The sequence below is a fragment of the Eublepharis macularius genome, chromosome 10, assembly GCF_028583425.1.
Source record: "Eublepharis macularius isolate TG4126 chromosome 10, MPM_Emac_v1.0, whole genome shotgun sequence".
NCBI classification, from domain to species: domain Eukaryota; kingdom Metazoa; phylum Chordata; class Lepidosauria; order Squamata; family Eublepharidae; genus Eublepharis; species Eublepharis macularius.
In genome coordinates, this window is record NC_072799.1 from 67,197,034 (window position 1) to 67,216,979 (window position 19,946).

A 19,946-nucleotide genomic window follows, 5' to 3' on the forward strand; every position below is an offset into this window, starting at 1 on the left:
CAATTTCTTCCTTCCCTTGCTCATCCCAAATCATTGGATAATAGATTCTAAAGTGCAGGAGTGTAAGTATCCATTCATTTGTGTGGAGCTTTGGAAAGGGCAGGCTGCAAAGTTAATATTCATCTAAACTGACAAAATAACTAAGCTGGCCCTCAGTGCTGCTGGAAGTCTGCATGGGTTAGCTGAAGAGCAACAGCTGCCATGAAGAGATGGTTAAAATAGGACCTTGGAGATCAGTGATCTTTTAACAAATATATTTTAATACCCATTAAGAAGCAAAGGCACAGATAGAAATGTGATTCAAGCTTTCTGCAGATTGCAAAGTTAGGAAATATCAGAATTCTTCTCTCCACAAGTTTCTGCCATTTAATTCATTTAATTCTGGCCATGTGGGATTTCTACTACCTGAAGCACTTTGAGATTAGTCAATGAAGCTAGTAATTCCATCCTTCAGTGGATTCTTTGTGTGGCTTAAGACTATGCAACACCAGAAATGAAGGGTGTTCATACAGCTAGGACACTTCTTTGTTAATACTTCTGGTGTAAATGTCGAAAGAAAGACCTTGAGCTGTATTCATATCTGAATTTGTGCATCTCATTGATCCATCAGATGTTACACTGCCAGTACAAAACCAGGATGTACGAAGTGTTCTTCACAGCTTTCCCATGAGACAATCCCATATGGCTATGGGAAATTTGTGAATGAAGCAACCATATGTGCTCAGCAGATTGGATCTTTCCAAAGAAATAGGCACCTTCATTTCTGACAGTTGCTGATCAGGTTGTGAAAACCCAGACAAGCTGTCCTGCCTAGGTGGTGGCCTCATTCAGCGGAATATCTGTGGGTCACTGGCAAAGCTCCTGCTTTGCATGCAGAAGGTTCCAGGTTCAATCATCAAAGAACTGGTAGTGAGTCATGCGGAAGAGTTCTGCCCGAGGCCCTTGTGAGTCATTGCTAGACTGAGTAGAGAACGGTGACCTTGACAGACAAATGGTCTAACTCACTATAAGGAAGCTTCATCTATTCACATGCAGCTACAATACAGCTCACATCTATATTAATTCTACATCTTGGTTTTTACCACAGAAATAAGATTGCTAACAAAATGGCAGTATTTTTCTTCAGCTCTCTTCTGTATGTTATACCAATTACTCTGTGTCATGTATTTCCTCACCCCAGCCAGAAGAAGCCAATGATATGAGTGTAATTGGGGAAGTGTACAATTTAAGGATATTGCCTCACACAGAAAGTGCTGCTACTGTAAAATAGCAGGGGGGCAAGCTTGAGTACAGAGGGACACAATTTTATTTATTTTTTATTTTATTTTGGCAGCAATCCTGTGTTTCTGGTAACATATAATTCTTCCCTTAATCTCATGTGAATGTCTCCTCAAAATCAAGCTAGTACTGTCATGTGGGTGGGTGAATGGTAAAATGCACCCATAATTACTTAGATTGCTTAATATGAAGTGTCAGCAAGTTTTTTTTCTATTATGGAATTATGAATACATGTAAAAGTTTTCACAAGAGTGACTTGATACCATCTATTGTTCTAGTTTGGTCGTTTCTATGTCTCTGTGGAAACTGGGTTGTCTCAAGTTTCTCACAAAGTCCTTTTTTCTGTCTGAAACTTTTTTCTTCTTTACAACCCAAGTTTCCAGACTGTCGCTACTAAATATGGTGTTGCTTTATTATTATATACATTTTTATCCTACCTTCCCTTCCAGGAGCTCTGGATGGCAAACAGGGTACCCTCAAGTTTATCCACAAAAATCCTGTGAGTTAAGTTAGGCTGAAAGTTAGTGACTGGCCAAGGTCAGCCAAATACATTTGTGGTTGAGGGGGGATTTGAACCAGATCTCCAGAATTTTAGTACTACATTACACTGGCTCTATACCTTATACTTGTTTACTGTAGGCAAAGGACCAAGGTTGAATGTAGAATACAAGTTTTTCCATATGTCAAAATTACAGTCATAATTGGTGGGTTTGAATTACGACAGTGCTGACCACATAATTATGTTAAAATAGCTTAATGAAAATGTTTGCTTCCTAGAATTATTTTTGCACCGAAAGGGAAGGCAAAGATCAAAGTTGAAAATCTGTGGTACTGTCATACTTCTAATATGAAGCATTTACAACCCAGTCGACACACATTTACTTGTGAATTAAGTCCATTGATTTCAGTGGGTCTTCCTCACCTGGTTACTTCCACACAGACATTTTGTTCTGGTTTGGCATTCAAACAGGAGCAGGGTTTTGTATGGGTTTTTTTTTTAGCAGCCACACAATTTTTTCTCCAGCTTTGCTCTGATCTTTTCTAAACCTGGTTTGATATGATCTTTTGGGAAAGATCACATTTAAAACATGTTTGCACACTGTGGGGTCAAGCAGGTATGTGTTTTTACAGTGCCATTTCCCTTGACCCTCTGCAGCCATCATCCCCCCCCCGCCCCCCAAATCAGAGGACTTTTTGATACAGCAGTGGCATTTCTTATGAAAACCTGAAGAAGCCCTCCAGTGGTGAGGAAGGGAATGGTGGTAGCAGTGGGCAGAGTCCAGTGAAGTGTGGGGGAAATGGCTGTGTGGGTGTTCCATTACCCCTGCAAATTTGCAGAGGTCACAGAATGTCCACACAGCCATTTTCTCCTCACTTTGACTCCATCCATCCACACAGCAGTTTTCCCACACTTCGTTTGACTTTGCACTCGCAGTAGCAACGAGAGAGCCACACAGACAATTATTGCTTTGTGGAAAAAGGTTTAAATGTTGTCACAGGCAGTGGTTGCTAAAGCAAAACGGAGATGTGTAAAGGGGCCAAAGGTTCATTCCCAGGATAACCTCTGTGTTCAGGCAAAGTGTGAGCCAGCCCCAATGCAACACAATGTTCTCGTTAGCTAAATGAACTGACAGATTAATCCAAAAGCTTTCCTTTTCTTTTGTGATACTTAGGCTTTAAATTTTTCCAAACTAACAATGGTCTTCTGTTGTGACCTTCTTGGTCAGATTAGGGTGGTTATAGAACATAAAGAGGGTTTCAGTGGCTGCCACCCAACTGTGGATCTCACGTCTCTTGGAGAATCACCAAAGCTTAAATCATCTTTTGAAAGTATGAGACCCTTTCTAAAAAGCAAAAAGAAGTCGTGGTTGAGAACAAGCTGGTGCAAGTTGAGCTTCTGAGTGCCTGCGATGCTTTTGTTTGGTTTCAATTTGATTTTACTGGATTCTTCACATAGCTTCTCTTTTACTTTATTGTTTCATACTCTGGACTTCCAGGCTGGAGTGAGCTAGCCTTTAATATAAATAAATTACAGGTTGTATATGTTTCCTGTACAAATAACAATTAGCAGTTTAATTGGTATCACATACAGTGATTGCTATTGAATAAAGATTGCAATCCACACAGGCTTAGGTCTGGAGATCTCACTGACTACATTGCTTTGTAATTGTAATATGGAATTATTCCACATTTCATTTAATTAAGAGATGTACAGGCTGCTTTAGCTGTTTTTTAAAAACAACCTCCGTCAGAGTGGCTGCGGCAGCACGAGTCTCACGTTTGCTAGAGCGGCCTGTTTCCTGCCACAGTCTGCTTAGGTGCTTTCCAACATGTCTTTCCCAAGAACATGGGTGTACAGGGAACACAAGGGAACACTGAGGAATGGATGAAGGAAGCAGGGCAGGAGAGGACAAAAGCTGCCCCAGATGCAGAGAATGAAATGCTGAAGGTGGCCCAGCTGAAGCTGTGAGAGGAGAAAGAATTGGGTGGCGGGGGAGGGGGGAGAGAACAGCAGCTGTGAGCTGGCAGATAAATCTAAAATGGGATCACCGAGTTATGACGGGGAGCTAGAAGCCGCAACATAGAGCACAACTAGAGTTGCTAAACTTTTCTAAATAGCATCTTGAGAGGATGGACTTGGTACAGGTACAACATTGGGAAAAGGCGTTTTAACCCTTTTCTCATGAGAGAGAGTGTTTTTCCCATCTGGGTGAATAGAATCATACGGATCTTTCTAGGATGAGTATTCAACAAATGGGACATCACCCCTGGAAAAGCATACTTTGTAAACCGCGCTGAGTGGGCATTAAGTTGTCCTGAAGGGTGGTATGTAAATCGAATGTTGTTGTTGTTATATTATTTTGTTGAGTAAGGCAGTCCTGCAAACTAACCTGGTCAAAAACAATTTAGGGCTTTAAAAGTCATAACAGTTCCCAAGAACATACTGATCAAATTGGTGCATTCCAGTTAGCAGCTTTTCTGCCTCATTCAGAACAACTGGATTCCAGATAGTTTTAAAGGGCAGCCTCATGGATTATGCATTGCTGTTATCAGCCTACTTGTTAGCTTGACTATTGTTATTTATGTTCTTCTGTCTCTCTCCTGGAGACTTGCAGCAGCCATGCTGCTCAATGTAAACTAGAAAGGTACTTCATAACACACATGTTATCTGAGCTGCCCAAAATAAAGGACAGGTCTAACACAGCACCACTAAACTGCAAACCTGTTTTTTTAAGTGCAGCCCCATCCAGCGTAGGTTGTGTACAACCTCCTACTAACATTGAATTAGTTCCTAGCTGAACTTCTGCCTTGTCAGGATTGAGCTTCACATTGTTAGCCTTCATGTCTCATTATCAACTCCCAAGTACTTGTTTAACATGCCCCTGTCACTCCTGGCTCAGAAACGGAAAGGAAATAGAGCTAGCTATCATCAGGACACTGGCGCAACCTCGCCGCGTGTATTCATGGAGATGTTGAACAGGTTAGAACCTTATGGAACATTATAGCAGAGGAGCCCTGCTGCTGGACTAGTGCTGGTGTACCACTTCCTTGTCTTTGTGGCCTAGGCAGCAGTAAAATAATCGGAGAAGTGGTCCAGCAGATTAAATGGTATCAGAGGTTGCTGAGAAGTGCAGAACTAGCAGTGCTACTTGAGAACTTTGCTGCTCCAGTAACAAAATTACTAATTTGCTTTACACATAAAGGAAATCTACCCAGCTAATTCTACCAAATGACCTTGCATTGTCTGAAACTGCTAACATTTTGAGAAGTCTACCTAGCTGGGGTGGGGCAGCCAGGGGGAGGCCTTGCCTATTGTCTGGCATGATCGTTCCCTAATCACCATCTAGAGGAGATTAAGATCGGTGCGCTACGGAATACCAGCCCACATTTTTGTCACATTGTACAGACTGCTCGCTGTTGCCAACAGAAACTGTTCTGCTGTCGGAAAGGGGGGTGGGGGGTGGGAATCGTATAGTGGACCTTTTAATTGGCCCTTCATTTACAGACTGTCTCCAGCTCAGGAAGTCCCTGGATGTGTTTTAATACTTGATGGTTTTTAAAAAGAAAAACATGCTAACTTAATTAAGATACCAATCAGCTGCCATGAAGAACTGCTTCCTGGATACAATCATTTAAGGAGGAGGAAGGCAATGCTAGCTTATTATGCATGGTTGCATTTGTTTTTAACATATTCATTCAAGTAGTGAGACCGGAGCCACAAAAGATGTGCAACCTTTTATGCCTTTGAATGAGACAAATGTTACCTTAAGGGTAACACGGCTAAAAGAAGGATAACTGAAAAGGACAAAAATAGTGGAAATATTGCTCCAAATGTAGTACCAATTGATATGGAACCGGTGGAAATTTAATCAAATAATAAATAATAAAAACAATAGTAATAATAATAAATAATACCAAAACAAATTAACCAAAATATGGTTAAAAATTATTTTTACCTGCATTTTTGTATTATTTACTACTTAGCTACATTTTTACTGGTTCCGTATTGATCTGTACTGGTTTGGAGCAACACTTTATATTGTTTATTGTTTCAACTGAAGTTACCCTGCTCTTGGGCCAGTCACACACTCTCAGTCTAACCTACCTCACAGGGATGTTGTGAGGATAAAATGGAGGAGAGGAGAATGATGAAAGCCGCTTTGGGTCCCTGTTGGGAGAAAGGGGGGATAGAACCAGGGTTTTCTTTTCTGGGAAAAGAGGTTGTGGAACTTCAGAGGGTTGCCCTTGGAGAAAATGGTCACGTGGCTGGTGGCCTCGCCCCCTGATCTCCAGACAGAGGGGAGTTTAGATTGCCCTCCGTGCTGCTGAGCGGCGCGGAGGGCAATCTAAACTCCCCTCTGTCTGGAGATCAGGGGGCGGGTCCACCAGCCATGTGACCATTTTCAAGAGGTTCCAGAACTCCATTCCACCACATTCCAACTGAAAAAAAGCCCTGAACAGAACTAAAGTAAATACATAAACCCCAACAAGATGACTAATATACATTAAAGGGCAATCATGAAATGATTCAGAGTATGCACTCTTAGATTTTGAAGCCAGTTTCCTCCTGTTTGAGTCACTTGGCTATAGTTGCTAATTTCCCAGTGGGGGAGACTGCATAGATCAGTTCCCCTGGAGAAAATGGTGCTTCAGAGGATGGACGGTATTGGATCACATCCCTGCTGAGTTCCCTCCCAAACCTCACTCTCCCCAGGCTCCACTTCCAAATCTCCAGGAATTTCCGAACCTAGAGGTGACAACCCAGGCACTCACTACATACGTTTTAGGGGTTTTTTTTGCCATGTATGGAAAATCGGAGTGCTAGAAACCCTGTGTTTGCGAATATTGGTATCATTCAGGTGTGGTTGCCAGAAGCCAGGGCTGGCTTCTTTGGAGGCAAACCCAAGATTGGCTTGCATTGCATCTGTAATTTTGAAGGCCAAATTTTGATCACCACGAAGCCAAATTTCTCAATTTAAAGGAAGGGCAATCCAATATTTTAAAAAGCTGAATAGTATCAGATAATTAGAAGGGGGAAACTCCACAGTAAAAGCTGTGAGAGGTCATTTATTGTAGTCAAGGCACTTGATTCTACTGGGAAGAATTCCATAATTCTGCCTTAGAAATGTAGTGCTCTGTAAACATATATGCTATTTTAATGTTCCTTTTAGAGGTGAAAATATAGACTTCCTGTGAGCCATGGCAATATACTGCCTTCTGTGTCAGATAATGCAATGGCATATCTGGTTCTTTCTTTTTCCATTTTAATTCCTGTCTCTTATTCACTGAAGTGACAAACTCTGCCTTAAATTTAGAACTGCTTGCAGAAATGGATCACTCTGCATGCAGACAGGTCTCTTGGATAATTAAGAAATTATGACTGTGTCCAAGCTTGCAGCACTGGAAAGACTTAGGCTGAAGTGGGTGACCAATATGTTTATATTTCAACTAGCATGGTGTAATGGTTAGAGTGTCAGATTAGGATCTGGGAGAATCGGGTTTGAATCTCCACTCTGCCATGGAGGCATGCTGGGTAAACTTGGGCAAGTCACACACTCTCAGCCTAACCAACCTAAAAGAGTTGTCGTGGAGAGAAAATGTGGGACAGGAGAATTATGTCAGACATAAATAAAATATTTGTTAGCGCTGCTGTATCTTGCAAGTACTGCACAGTCTTTATACAAAATATTGGGTGGCATATTAGGGTTCAACTTACATGTTTATTTTAAATGACTTTTTTCCTTTGCCAAGTTTGGCTGCCAGGATTGTTTATCAAAGAGGAAGACATATCCTGGAAAGCGGAACCTTTTCTTCCCCTGTCATTTTCTCTGTGGAGAAAAAACCAGTTAGCTGCTTTCATATTGTTGGGGGTGGAATCTGTAAATTTTCCTCAGTAAAAACAACTCAAGGATGGCTTTTTCCAGTAAGAAAACAGTAAGGATAAGATGGGTTTGTTTGTTTTTTTAAAGTTATCTCTCCACACTTCTCCTAGGTGCTAATTTTTGCAGGAGAAAAATATGTCAAAATAAACATGAGAGAGATTGTAGCATGTAGTTAATCTGTAAGATGCAAAATTTAGAACCTTCATAAACATAAGCACATATAACCCTAAGTGGTATCCATTATGCTATTGCCATATATAAGGATTCCTCTATGGTTTTTGTTGGCTGTTTACGGTTTATAAGTGGAGAAGAGACGATCTGACCACGTGCTAACAATAATCTTGAACCTTGACTATTAAACACCTCTATATTGGGCTGTTCTCAAGACCATTAAGAAACTGCAATTGGTGCAAAGTGTGGCAGCCCTTCTAGTGTTAGGAGCAGGTCACAATGATCAGGTTATACCACTTTGCAATCTTTGCGTTGGTTGCCTATCAGCTTCTGTGTCCAATGCAAGGTGCTAGTGCTTATCCTTAAGGCCCTCATGACCTGGGGCTCATATAGCTAAAGCACTACGTATCCTGATAGGAGCCAGTGTGGAAATTTTGCTCATTCCAACAATGTCTTCGTTCTGACCCAGCCCCGATGGGGGTACTTTTTGATTCGGCCTGCTTGTGGACCTTTTCTGTTATCATGCCAATGTCATAGGATTGCCTGGAAAACCTCCATCTCTCTTGCTTGTAAAACACAACTATTTAGAAGAGCCTTTGGATTCTCAGAAAGATTGCTTCATGGGAGTTTTGGAAGGCAGCAGTCTTTGCTGGACTATTTTGAAGGTGTTGTTTTCTGGTGGTTGTTTTAATTCTGCTGTTTATAGAGTTATGTAATGATTTGATGTTGTCTCCTTGATCCCAGTTACTTGGGAGACTCACACTTTCAGTATGTATACATATTGTTTAATGGCTGACATGAGGATTTCCATATGTTTCTCATGTTGAGAAGCTTGTTACCTGGGGTTGACACATCTTGCCTACATTTTGTAACTTTCTGAGATTGCTTTATTTTAGAATGCAGGCTAAATTAGCCCCATAGGTACTTTTGTGAAGTGAAAACAAAATAGCTCACCTGTTCACTGACTCGTTTCCATTCCTTTTTAGAGGAGATATGTACTCTGGTAATTGCAGAGACCTTTCCTGAAGATGCAGGAACCTTCATGTGTACAGCAAGAAATGATTATGGATCAGTGACAAGCAGTGCAAAACTGACCGTGCTATCAGGTATTCAGAAGTGTTGACACAATATTTAATTAGTATAAACTTTGTGATGTCTTCTGGCTGCTCTTGCACACAGCTGCAGAAATGTAGTGAGATGTCTTGTTTCCCCTTCTGGTTCTTTCTCATGTTTAGTCTTTCCACATTTTCCTTTGTTGACTGATTATTCTGTGTCTGGGTAGGAAGAATGTGCACTGTTGACATGGAGAAGAGGCTTCTACATTATCTTAAACTGTAGGCTATAAGCAAGGGAGCCATTTTTATCTCTCTAAAAGCACCTGCTGTGATGGTCAAGTACTGTCAAGCATCTGCAACCGTGCTGCCCTGAGTCTCTATTTCAGAGGACCTATTGTAAAAATGCAGTTGCATAAGAAAGTACTGTGCTGCTGTGCCATTGCTACAGCCCAAGTGCCAGTAATAAACACATTAAGCTTTCTTATACTGAGTCGGGCTGTTGGTCTCTTGAGGTCAATATTGCCTATTCTGACCAGCAACAGCTCTCCAGGATCTCAAGAAGATGTATTTCTTGCATGAACATCACTCCCATCCTACAGTCGCTCCATTGGCTACCCATCAGTTACCGTGCTCAGTTCAAGGTATTAGTTATTACATACAAAGTTCTTCATGGCTTTGGTCCGGCATACCTACAGGTCCGCCTCCCTCCCTATGTTCCTCCACGGCAGCTTCGCTTATCTGAACAGGGTCTACTGCAGGTGCCAGGCTGCACACAGGTGAAGTCAGCAGCAGCTCGTACACGCACTTTCTCTGTGGTGCCCCCTATCCTGTGGAATAACCTGCCTGATGAAGTCAGGAGAGCCCCCACTCTGCTGGCTTTTCGTAAATGATGCAAAGCCGAACTATTCAAAAAGGCTTTTTACTCAAATGGGAGGGCTGTATTGTAGGGCTGGGGTCTCAGATGCTTTGTTAATGAGTTAGGGACCATAGACTTCATCTATTACCTTACATATTTGCTGCATTAAATATGTCCTCCTATGTACCACCAGTGCTCCATGTTGTCTAATGTTAGTCCTAGAATTGATTATGTTCTGCTTCAGTATTTTTTTCTACTCTATATTGAATTCTTGCTAATACTATGTCTTTTAAACTTGTTTATGAAATGTCCTGGATACTGTATTGAATGTACTTGATACTGATTGTACTAATCTCATACTGTGTAATCCACCTCAAGTCTCAGTGAGAAAGATGGACTATAAACAACATAAATTAAATAAATAAAATAAGTATTTCATTTTACCCACTACCACTTCTGTGATAATTGAATTGGAGATTTTCTGCAATCAAAGGAGATACGGTACCACTGAGCCACAGTACCTCCCTTAAAGTGCACCAGAATCCCTTTTTATTATATTTTATCAAACACAGGAAAAGACAATCTTAAATTCCAACTACATCTAGGTACAAATGGAACATTTTGAGCATGGATTAGGATGTGATGCACAAACGGTACTGCGCTGCTATGAGGGAAAAATGTATGCACCAGTGTGGTATCCACTGACCCAATGCTATAATGGATCCTTTTCCTTTAATCTTCCCTTCTCTGCCTTCTTAAATCTTCAGATATATATATTTTTAAATTATGATGGAGCTAATAGGACATTTTAGGCACATTTAGAAATATTTCAGTTATTATGCCAACCAGCCAAAAGGAGATAGATCAAGATGGATAGCCGTGTTAGTCTGTCTGTAGCAGTAGGAAAGAGCAAGAGTCCAGTAGCACCTATAAGACTAACAACATTTGTGATTGAGTGTGAGCTTTTGTGAGTCACAGCTCACTTCTTATAGTCTTATAAGTGCTACTGGGCTCCTGCTCTTTTCTGCAGCCAGCCAAAAAGTTTGCCAGTTCCATCCAACGACAAAACTGCCCACTAACTAAAAAGTATATATTGAACATTTGGCCCCCTAGTAGACTGTGTTAACTGACAACCACTGTTTATAAATTAAAAATATTAGTTTTTAGTTTTGTTTTTCCAACTTGAATAGAAAGTTAAACTGGGCTGGCAGCTTTTAACGCTGAGATCCTAAGGCTAGGTGGCAGCAGAGGCAAAATGGAAAAAAGTAAGCTCCATTGACAAGTGAAAATGAAATCCTCATGCTAACATAAAATGTAAACCAGAAATATATATTAAACCTTGGAATACATTAGCAGTTCTCACGCACAAAGATGTTGAATGTCTGTGGTGAGTGCTAACAGAATTTTGATGCATGTGGTTCAGTTGCTCAGCCAGTACTGAATGTGCGTCGATCAATTACTGTTCTCATCTGGCAACAAGTTCTACCTACATCAAGGACAAAGGCAGTGAGTAAATATTCATCAAAATGATTACATCAGTTCCAGCACTCATGAGAACTTGAGAGGAAGACAGTCCTTTGGGCAGAGCTGTCAAGTATAAGAAAATAAAATAGTAGTGTCACCTTCCATTAACTGATGCTGTATTGGAAGTTCATTCAAGCTATCTGTTAGTAGTTATGGTACAGCCTTATAGACAGGATTATCTTCTTCTTTTCCCGCTTTAGCTGATTCTGAAAACTCCATGCCTAATTTGTCAGTGAGGGAACAGAACCATGACGACTTCCACCATTTCCCACCTCCACCTCCAAGTCTCGAGATTAGTGCTGTTGAGCTTTCGCCAAAGAAGCACCCCGAGAGCCACCAGATGAACAATGCTGAATTCAGACCAAGCGTAGCAGCCCTTCAACTCCAGCTCAGTGCAGCTGACAAGAAAACCAATGGGGTCCATCCCAGTCATGGAGTTAATGGGGTGTTTAATGGCAATGCCAAACCTGATGTATCTGCTCCTCATCCAAGTGGCCTCCTTTCACCCACAAAAACACCACCACCTGTGCTTGCCAAGCCAAAACTGTGAGTAGTTACCTTGTTTTGTGCAATGCTGATTGGTTAAAAGTATGTATATCCTGCTAGAAGCATGAAAAGCATTGTGTGTGTGCGCGCACGCTGTGAGACACTGCTGCCTCAATAGGTGTGGTCTTTACAAATAATATCTAAAATGTGAAATTTGGACACATGATGGCATGGACAATTTTAAGTATGACTGTGTATCTGCTTCAACATCCATGTGTTAAGCAGGCCATAGAACGTATTAATTTTAATGTTCTGCTGTCTCTTCAAACCCAATTTCCGTCCTGAGTATTGTGTTCCATGTTTGATAACTTGTAAAATGAATTAGCTTACTAGACTGCTGATGTTATTTTGGTTAACTTTCAGTAATAAGTAAGTGGACGGATTCTGGCAAATGATATCTGGAATGGCAATTATTATAGGCTGTGTTGTATTACAGTTTAATGGGGTTAAAAGCCACGGATGGCTCAGAACAAATCCCTTTTCGCTTCTGCTTTTGTCCAGTGTATGTGCAGAGATACTTGTTTCAAACTTCAAAAAGTAGCAAAGAATGTTTTGAAATGTTTGTGTGAGAAAGGCAGAAAATAAGCGAGAAGAAACATTATTTGGCTGAACAGAAATTGAACAGTCTTGCTTTGTTCACTTTTAGGTCAAATTATTAATGTACATTAAAAAAAAACCTCCATTTTTTTCTTTTTGTCTCTGAAAATCAGACAAAACCATTCTTGTGGTTATTTGTGAGGTTTAGACTTAGTTCTTGTGGAATGACATCATAATCTCTTTGGGAGCAGGATTTTGAGCATCAGGTTCAGGTATATGCTGGAAGCATTACTGTATTCAGACTTAGCTACAAATTATTGTGGCTTTCTTGACTTATACTGAGGTTCAAGAGAGGACATGTTCTAGTTTAAACATGCCAGCTAAATGCTTAAGTAACAGGATTACTAATACAGAATCCAGAGGCCTAAGCACTTTTGGGGAGAGAGCAAGCACAGGAAGAGAAGGTGGTGTTGCTGTTGGCTCAGGGAGTGAAGATGGCTAGTTGGAGGAAGGGTGGAGACAGTTGAGGGACCATAGCTAGGAGATGACAAGAGGCAGGTGACCAAAGTTGTTGATGACCAAGAGGCTAGGAGTTTCCATTTCCTTGCAAAATTGTCGCAGAGTGTACAAATTGCATCTAGTTCAGAATTTAAAAATTAATTTATCATAAGAAATGAAACTAACTAGGTACAAACCTGATTTGCTTAAGGACTCAAAACTTGAATATTTGCATCCATCTTATTTTCAAGTTTAGTCTTGAGGTGTTATTCTCGTGATACATTAAAGCAGCTTAACTTGATTACACTATTTGCCATCTGTTTATTGTCTACCAATAGACCCAATGGTTCGTGGTGCTATTAAGTCTGCAGTTCACAGCTGTTCATCGACGGTATTCAGTGCAGTCCCACACTGGGAACTGCGCTTGCGCAGGCCAGCTGCTCGGAACAAGATCTTTCCTAGCTTTTAAGCTATTAATGGGGAGCGACCTCCCCGCAGCTGCTCTGAGCTGGTTTTTCCTGCCCAAATGGCCACGTGATTGGGAAGGTCGCCCCCTCCTTTCCCCAGTTCGTTTTCTGCCACCGTGTCTTGGATCGCTCTTCTTCTGTGTTCAGGCTTGTTTTCTTGTTTCTGCTGCAGTTAGTGTAGTTATAGTAGTTAGTTGTTAAAGTTTGTAGTTGTTCAATAGTTAGTTGTTATTGTGTGTAAAAATATTTTTTAAAAAAGAGGGAGAGGGAGAGAGCGTTGTTCGGCCACTCTCTGCTGGATCCACGAAGCCATCAGGCTCTCGAGGCTTGGATCTCGCTCTGTTTGGCTTATACGCCCTTTTTACTGCTGAGGAGAGATGGTGGACAAATCTCTGTTTAAGAAGTGTTCGGAATGTGGCACTAAAATGGCAAAAACAGATGGCCATTCACTCTGTTTAGCATGTCTTGGTGAAGAACATATTGTTGAGAAATGCAAGTTTTGTCCCAAGGCAAGAGGTGATCATACCTCCCGTTTAAGAACAATGCTTTGGCAGAAAGCGATGTCCAGTTCCAGCAGCCTGGCAGTTAAGGTATCTGCCCTGGCAGAGCATTCAGTGAGAGCCTTGTCGGAACTGACCCAAGAGTCGTCGTCAAGATCGGACCCAAAGAGGGACCTAATCTCGGATCTGGGTGAGCCACAGCAGGGTTGACAGCAGAAGCGTTCCCGTTTGCAAAATACCTCCGCTTCAGTCCGTTCTGTAGCGAGTGTGGCTTTAGTTGAGAACAGCTCCCCAGACGCTGAAGGGACTTCAGCAATTCCGGTGATGACCGGAACCGAAGAATCCCCTTCAGATCCACCGCTGAAGAAGAAAGATAAATCAAAGCATAAAGGGAAGAGGAAGGTTAGGGCTTGGAGCTCCCATCCTAGCCCCCTTCCTCTGGTGAAGAGGGCATGAGGGAGAGAGAAGTTCAATCCCAGCCCTATGCTGCAGTGGATCAAGTGCGGCAGCTGTTTCATCCTCCCCCATAGGGACTTCCTTACCCACCAATACACTACCCCTATGATTGAGATTTCTACCAAGCTGGATAGTATGCCCCGTCAATGTCAAGCCGATTAGTTCCATCATGAACCCCACTCCATTCGAATCCGAGTGGGCACGAACAGTCGCATACCATCACATCGGATCGGAAGTTGGATTCAGAGTCAGACCTAGAGAGGGAACCATCTGAGCGTAGCCCGACAGGAACTTTCGAACCATTCCCAGAGGAAATCATCGGGGATGCTGACCAGAGTTCCCCAACTATTGATTTCAAGCTCTGTTTGAAGCAGATGATTCGTATGGCAAAGTTGCTGAACGTTGATGTCTCTTAAGGTTAACCGAAAACCGAAGGATACTATTCTTCAATATATATATATTCAAATATGCTGGACATCATTGCATTCATAATGACCGAGGGTTTTATTGATACCGTACATGGACAGCCTGTTCCAGAAACCAGCATCGACTCCAGCAACTGCAAGGAAAGCGGAATCCCTTGATAGGATTAAGGAAGATAAATGCCTTTACCTATTCACACATCCGCCAGCATCTTTGATGATTGCTGAGCAATCTAAAAAGAGACAGGGCAGTCTCTCCACTGCAAGTTAGATGCCATTGGCAGAAAATTATACTCTGGGTCTGCGTTGACAACTAAAATGGCAAACTATCTGGCTATTATGAGCGGGTACCAGATTTTCTTATGGCAGAAAATGGCTACCTTTATGGAGTCCTTGCCAGAGGACAAGAGACCACTTGCCAAGCTCATTTATGACAAAGGGGAGATACTGTCTAAACAGCAAATTAGTGCTAGTGTGCTAATGAGGGGCTTAGGTACAGCAGTGGTAGTGCGCAGGCATGCATGGCTGAGGTCGACAGCCCCTCCCTCTAAAAACTTGTGCAAAAATTGAAGACATGCCTTTCAAGGGTGCCTCTGTTCACTGATAAGACAGACGAGTATTTGTCCGAGAAGAAAAAAGATAGACAGACAGGGCTTATGGTGTTTTGCCAGCTACCACTGGGGGAACAGCGTACAGGTGTTATGGGAGACATGACTACCAACCGAGATGGGATTATAGGTCCTACCGTTAACAACTGTACAAGCAATAGTATCCATATAGGGCTCCTTCTTTTAGAAATAAACAGAATGGACACTCTAAGACTGCCCCCCCCCGCCCCAATCAGGGACAAGCTCTTAAGGAGCAGGGCCAGAACCAGAAGAACCAATTCTGACTATAATCCCCTGGTCTGGTGGCCTTACATAAGTTTGTAAATAGGTTGTTCCAGTTTTTAAAGGCATGGCAGGAAATTCTGTCAGATATTTGGGTCCTGTTGATTATTAAAACAGTTTCTACTCAAGATGCTGCTGCTGCTGATAACAACAACAACAGCATTTGATTTATATACTGCCCTTCAGGACAACTGAATGCCCACTCAGAGCAGTTTATGTCATCATTATCCCCACAACAAAACACCCTGTGAGGTGGGTGGAGCTGAGAGAGCTCCAGAGAACTGTGACTAGCCCAAGGTCACCCAGCTGGCTTCAAGCGGAGGAGTGGGGAATCAAACCCAGCTCTCCAGATTAGAGTCTTGCACTCGTAACCACTACACCAAACTGGCTCTAGTATCTATATTTCATGTATCACAGGTGATAACGCTTCCTGTGTTCTTCCCTAATCCTACCACCCCTCAGGAGCATACTCTGCATGCGCTAGATGTTCGACAGGCCATCCTGTTTTACAAGGATAAGACTTGAGCCTTTCGCAAGGAGTCAGCATTTTTGTGCTATTCTGGCCCTAACAAGGGCAAGGCTGCATCCTCTCAGACAATTTCAAGGTGGGTGGTGTCAGCAATAAGACAATGCTATAAAACTGCCAATATACCCTGTCCATTTGCTCTTTGAGCTCATTCCACAAGGGCTCAGGCAACATCGGCTGCCTTTCTGTGGGGGGAGCGACCTCCCCAATCATGTGGCCGTTTGGGTGGGAAAAAACCGGCTCAGAGCGGCTGCGGGAGAGGTTGCCCCCCCCCCTTAATAGCCTAAAAGCTAGGAAAGATCCTGTTCCGAGTGGCTGGCCTATGCAAGCGCAGTTCCCAGTATGTGCCTGCATGAAGACCTAGATGAACAACAGTTACAGGCAAGTACAGCATATGGAAGAAAAGCATAAAACTATCATACATGGGCATTGCTGTTTGGACTAAGTTATTTTTTATCCTGCGTAGTCCTATATATAGAAGTTCTCATATGCAAATAAAAGGAGCTTCCCTTTTGTAACAACTTCCCTGCAGTAATTACTGTAATGACATAGGCTCAAAACAGATTAGACACTTGAATATCTGTGATTAGGTCCTCCTAGAATTTTAAAAATACGAATAGGGCCCAATTGTGCTGTTGTTAGTCCTCAGAGGAAAAAGAGAGTATCCCATCTAATTTCTTTTGAGGACTAATAGCTCAAAAGGAAATGGTTTCAATAAGTGAAACCTTGATGAAGAGGGATTAAACATCTCCTGGAATTACAACTGATCTCCAGACTACATAGATCAGTTCCCTCAGACAAACTGACATCTACAGAGAGTAGACTCTATGGCATTATACCCTGCTGAACTCCCTCCCCTTTCCAAACCCTATCTTCCCCAGTTCCACCTCCAAAAGTTCCAGGAATTTTCCAAACTGCATGTGGTTTCAACCTGAACTGGGGCGTTAGGCAGTTTCTTTTAGTATTTCAAAAACACTGGATCATAGCAGTCCGGTCCCACCATTTAATTAAGTTTGACCCTTATGCCTACTTCATCTATGCATGTACAATACTTGATTATTTAGCAGTACATTACTTAACTTTCATAACCAGCAGCTTAGTGGGTGAAAACCACTGCATTTCATGTGATGTGAGTAGTAATCTGTGCGGCCCTTCATACAGGAAGCTCATTGTTTAAGGTTGCAGTCATAACATCATGAAACTGTCCTTTTAAAGCAGTTGTATTGACACAAAATGCAATTCTTTGTGACTGTAAGGATATACTTTGTTATAAGTATTTAACTTAGTATTGAAATTCTTATATGACATTTCTATATGACTTTTAAAAGTCAAATGATCCCACAAGTGAGTCAACACTTCTTAATTTTAGCAGAGCTCAGCTTTTCCATATTGTTTTTGGAGACTATAGTGCTAACCACTACTTCTAGGAAGTAGGTCCCACGGGAATTGGTGGGTCTTACTTCCCAGTATGCATTGATAGAAGAATGAGGATTCCTTATTAGACCAGAATATGCTGCTGTATGCAGGACAATGGGTTAATGCAAAATGTGCCTTTGTGGAAGGGAGTGAAGATGAAAAAACTTCCTGTACTTGGTAAAAAAGGATGTCATTGGATTGAGTCTATAGTGTCTTGCACAATAATTTTCGAAGGATCACTGATGCCATTAGATACAATGAGTTGAATCTTACAAATGATTTCTGTTAATGAGAGAACTTTCCTCCAATGTAGTGTACATATTCACAAAGTGCTGAGAAGAGTGACATTTAGAAGAATAATGGTTATCTCGGGTAGGATTTAGTAATTTCATTTGGCTTCAGTACAATCAAACTCTCAGCCAAGGTGAGCACACACTTAACATGTTGACACCCTCATGCGTACTCGAAGCTTCCTGTAGAAGAGCTGACAGGTCCTTTTTTTAAAAGAGCATTACTCCCTCTTTATCCTATTGTTGGAATATTATTTAGGTTAACCATGAGGTGTTCAAAATGAATGTCTGTTAATAGAGTCTAAGCTACCTTTCTGCCTGAAAAGAACAAAGCAATCAGAGTAGACCTTGTGTTTAGAAATGCTAAGTACCATGATCTTTAATTAATAAAGTAGTATCTCTGGATTCTTAATCCTTTCATGTTTAGTCTGTTCCTTGCTGAATGGTTTGTTTCAACTTTGCGAGTATAAATGAGATAATTTGGTTCTCTTTATACAAATAGGTTTGTGTCCTTTTGAAGAATGATGTGTTTACAGATTAGGTCACACTTGAAACCAATAAATGTTAATGTTAACTTTTTAATCATCTTCATCCCTCCTACCTCTTCCTCCTCCTCCTTCTCCAAAACAGTGAGAATGGAGCAGCATGAAATTTAGTGGGTATGGTGGTTTCTCCCTGTATTTGTGCACTGTGGATCACATAAAGTTATCTGATGACTGTCTCTTTGCTTTTATGGATGTTTTCATTCCGTGGGGCTATTATTTTATGCATGGGGTTGCCAGGGGCCCCAGGGGCCAAAGTGGGGGGGGGACAGGGGCCTGAAGGGGCAGGGAGAAGCAGGGTAGTTACCTCCCGCTAACATCATTTTCTGGCTCAACGGAAGAGCTGCCAGGCACACTGAAGCTGAGCTCAGTAAAAATCACCTGCAAAGAAGTGGTTTTTACTGAGCTCAGCTTCAGCATGCCCCATGGTACCTCCATCTCACTGGAAAATGAATGCAATGGAGGAGTGCACTGAAGCCAAACTCAGTAAAAATCACTTCCAAAAGGGTGTATTTTACTCTGCTTGGTTTCAGTGCACCCTGAAGCGTGTGCATGTGCTTCTTCCTTCCAGTCATCTCCCCCCCCCACCAGCCAGGTGAGTGGGGCTAAGGGATAGCAGGTGGGGGCAGGGATTCCTCCAACCTGGGCAGGGGGGTGGCAAGCCTATTTATGTAGGATCAAAAAGTGGCCAAATGATAACAAGCGTAAAAGGAAATGTAAGCCTGGCCAAGTTACCTTGTGGCCTGCTATAATTTTAGTCTGCTTAGAAATATGGTGATTTTAAGTTGGAAGGGCATTAGAGAAGAAATAAATAAAAATTGAAGAATGTTAGCCAATTCCTCCTAAGTTACAACAAAATAGTGCACTTTGGAAGTGAGAAGATTATCTTGTTAAGCTAGGTTTGCCAGCTTCTAGGTGGTGGCTGGAGATTGACAAAACTGATCTCCAGGCCATAGATACCAGTTCCTCTGGAGAAAATGGCTGCTTTGAAGGGTGGATTGTAAGTAGGGTTGCCAGGTCCCTTGGCTCCCCAGGCAGGAGATTGGGAGCCTGGCACTTACCTTGCCTTGTCCTGGGTCTTTTTCTTCACTCGCGTGCTTAGTGGGCATGCACGCTCCTGGCTTGCATGATGATGTCACTTCCGTGAAGTGATGCCATCATGCAGGTCAAAGGTGGCCATGTAGGGCAAACGGTGCTTTCCCTGCGCTCTCCAAGCGGCACAATTAGGTCCGAAACAGGTCTGTTGTGGGGCATTGCGGGGCGCCATTCAGGCCACTGTGGCTGCGGGAGCACGTCGCACCGCCAGGGAGGGCTCCCTGCGGAGTGCACCCCCCTGCTGGCCAAGTAAGTGGGTGCAGGGGGCAAAAGGGTAGGAGCAGGGGATCCCCCACCCTGAGCGGGAGAATGGCACCCTAACTGTAAGGCATTATACCCTGCTGAGGTCCCCTGCCTCCCGAAGCCCTGCCCTCTCCAGGCTCCACCCCCAAAATTTCCAGGAATTTCTCAACCTGGAGCTGGCAGCCCTCTTCTAAAAGGAAAAGCTGTTAACATTATTGATAACAAATATCAATAATATCAATAATGTCAAT

At 42.3% G+C, this 19,946-nt stretch overlaps 1 protein-coding gene across 3 annotated transcripts in view; it reads left to right on the forward strand.

The window, feature by feature from the left end:
* The window catches only part of PALLD (palladin, cytoskeletal associated protein), a 275,578-nt gene that overhangs the window by 128,668 nt on the left and 126,964 nt on the right, over window positions 1-19,946 (forward strand). For all 3 annotated transcript variants that reach the window (XM_054989776.1, XM_054989777.1, XM_054989778.1), the window contains 2 exons: window positions 8,819-8,938; window positions 11,468-11,813. In XM_054989776.1, coding sequence (XP_054845751.1) covers window positions 8,819-8,938; window positions 11,468-11,813 — 466 coding nt within the window. The remainder of the gene's footprint in view (window positions 1-8,818; window positions 8,939-11,467; window positions 11,814-19,946) is intronic.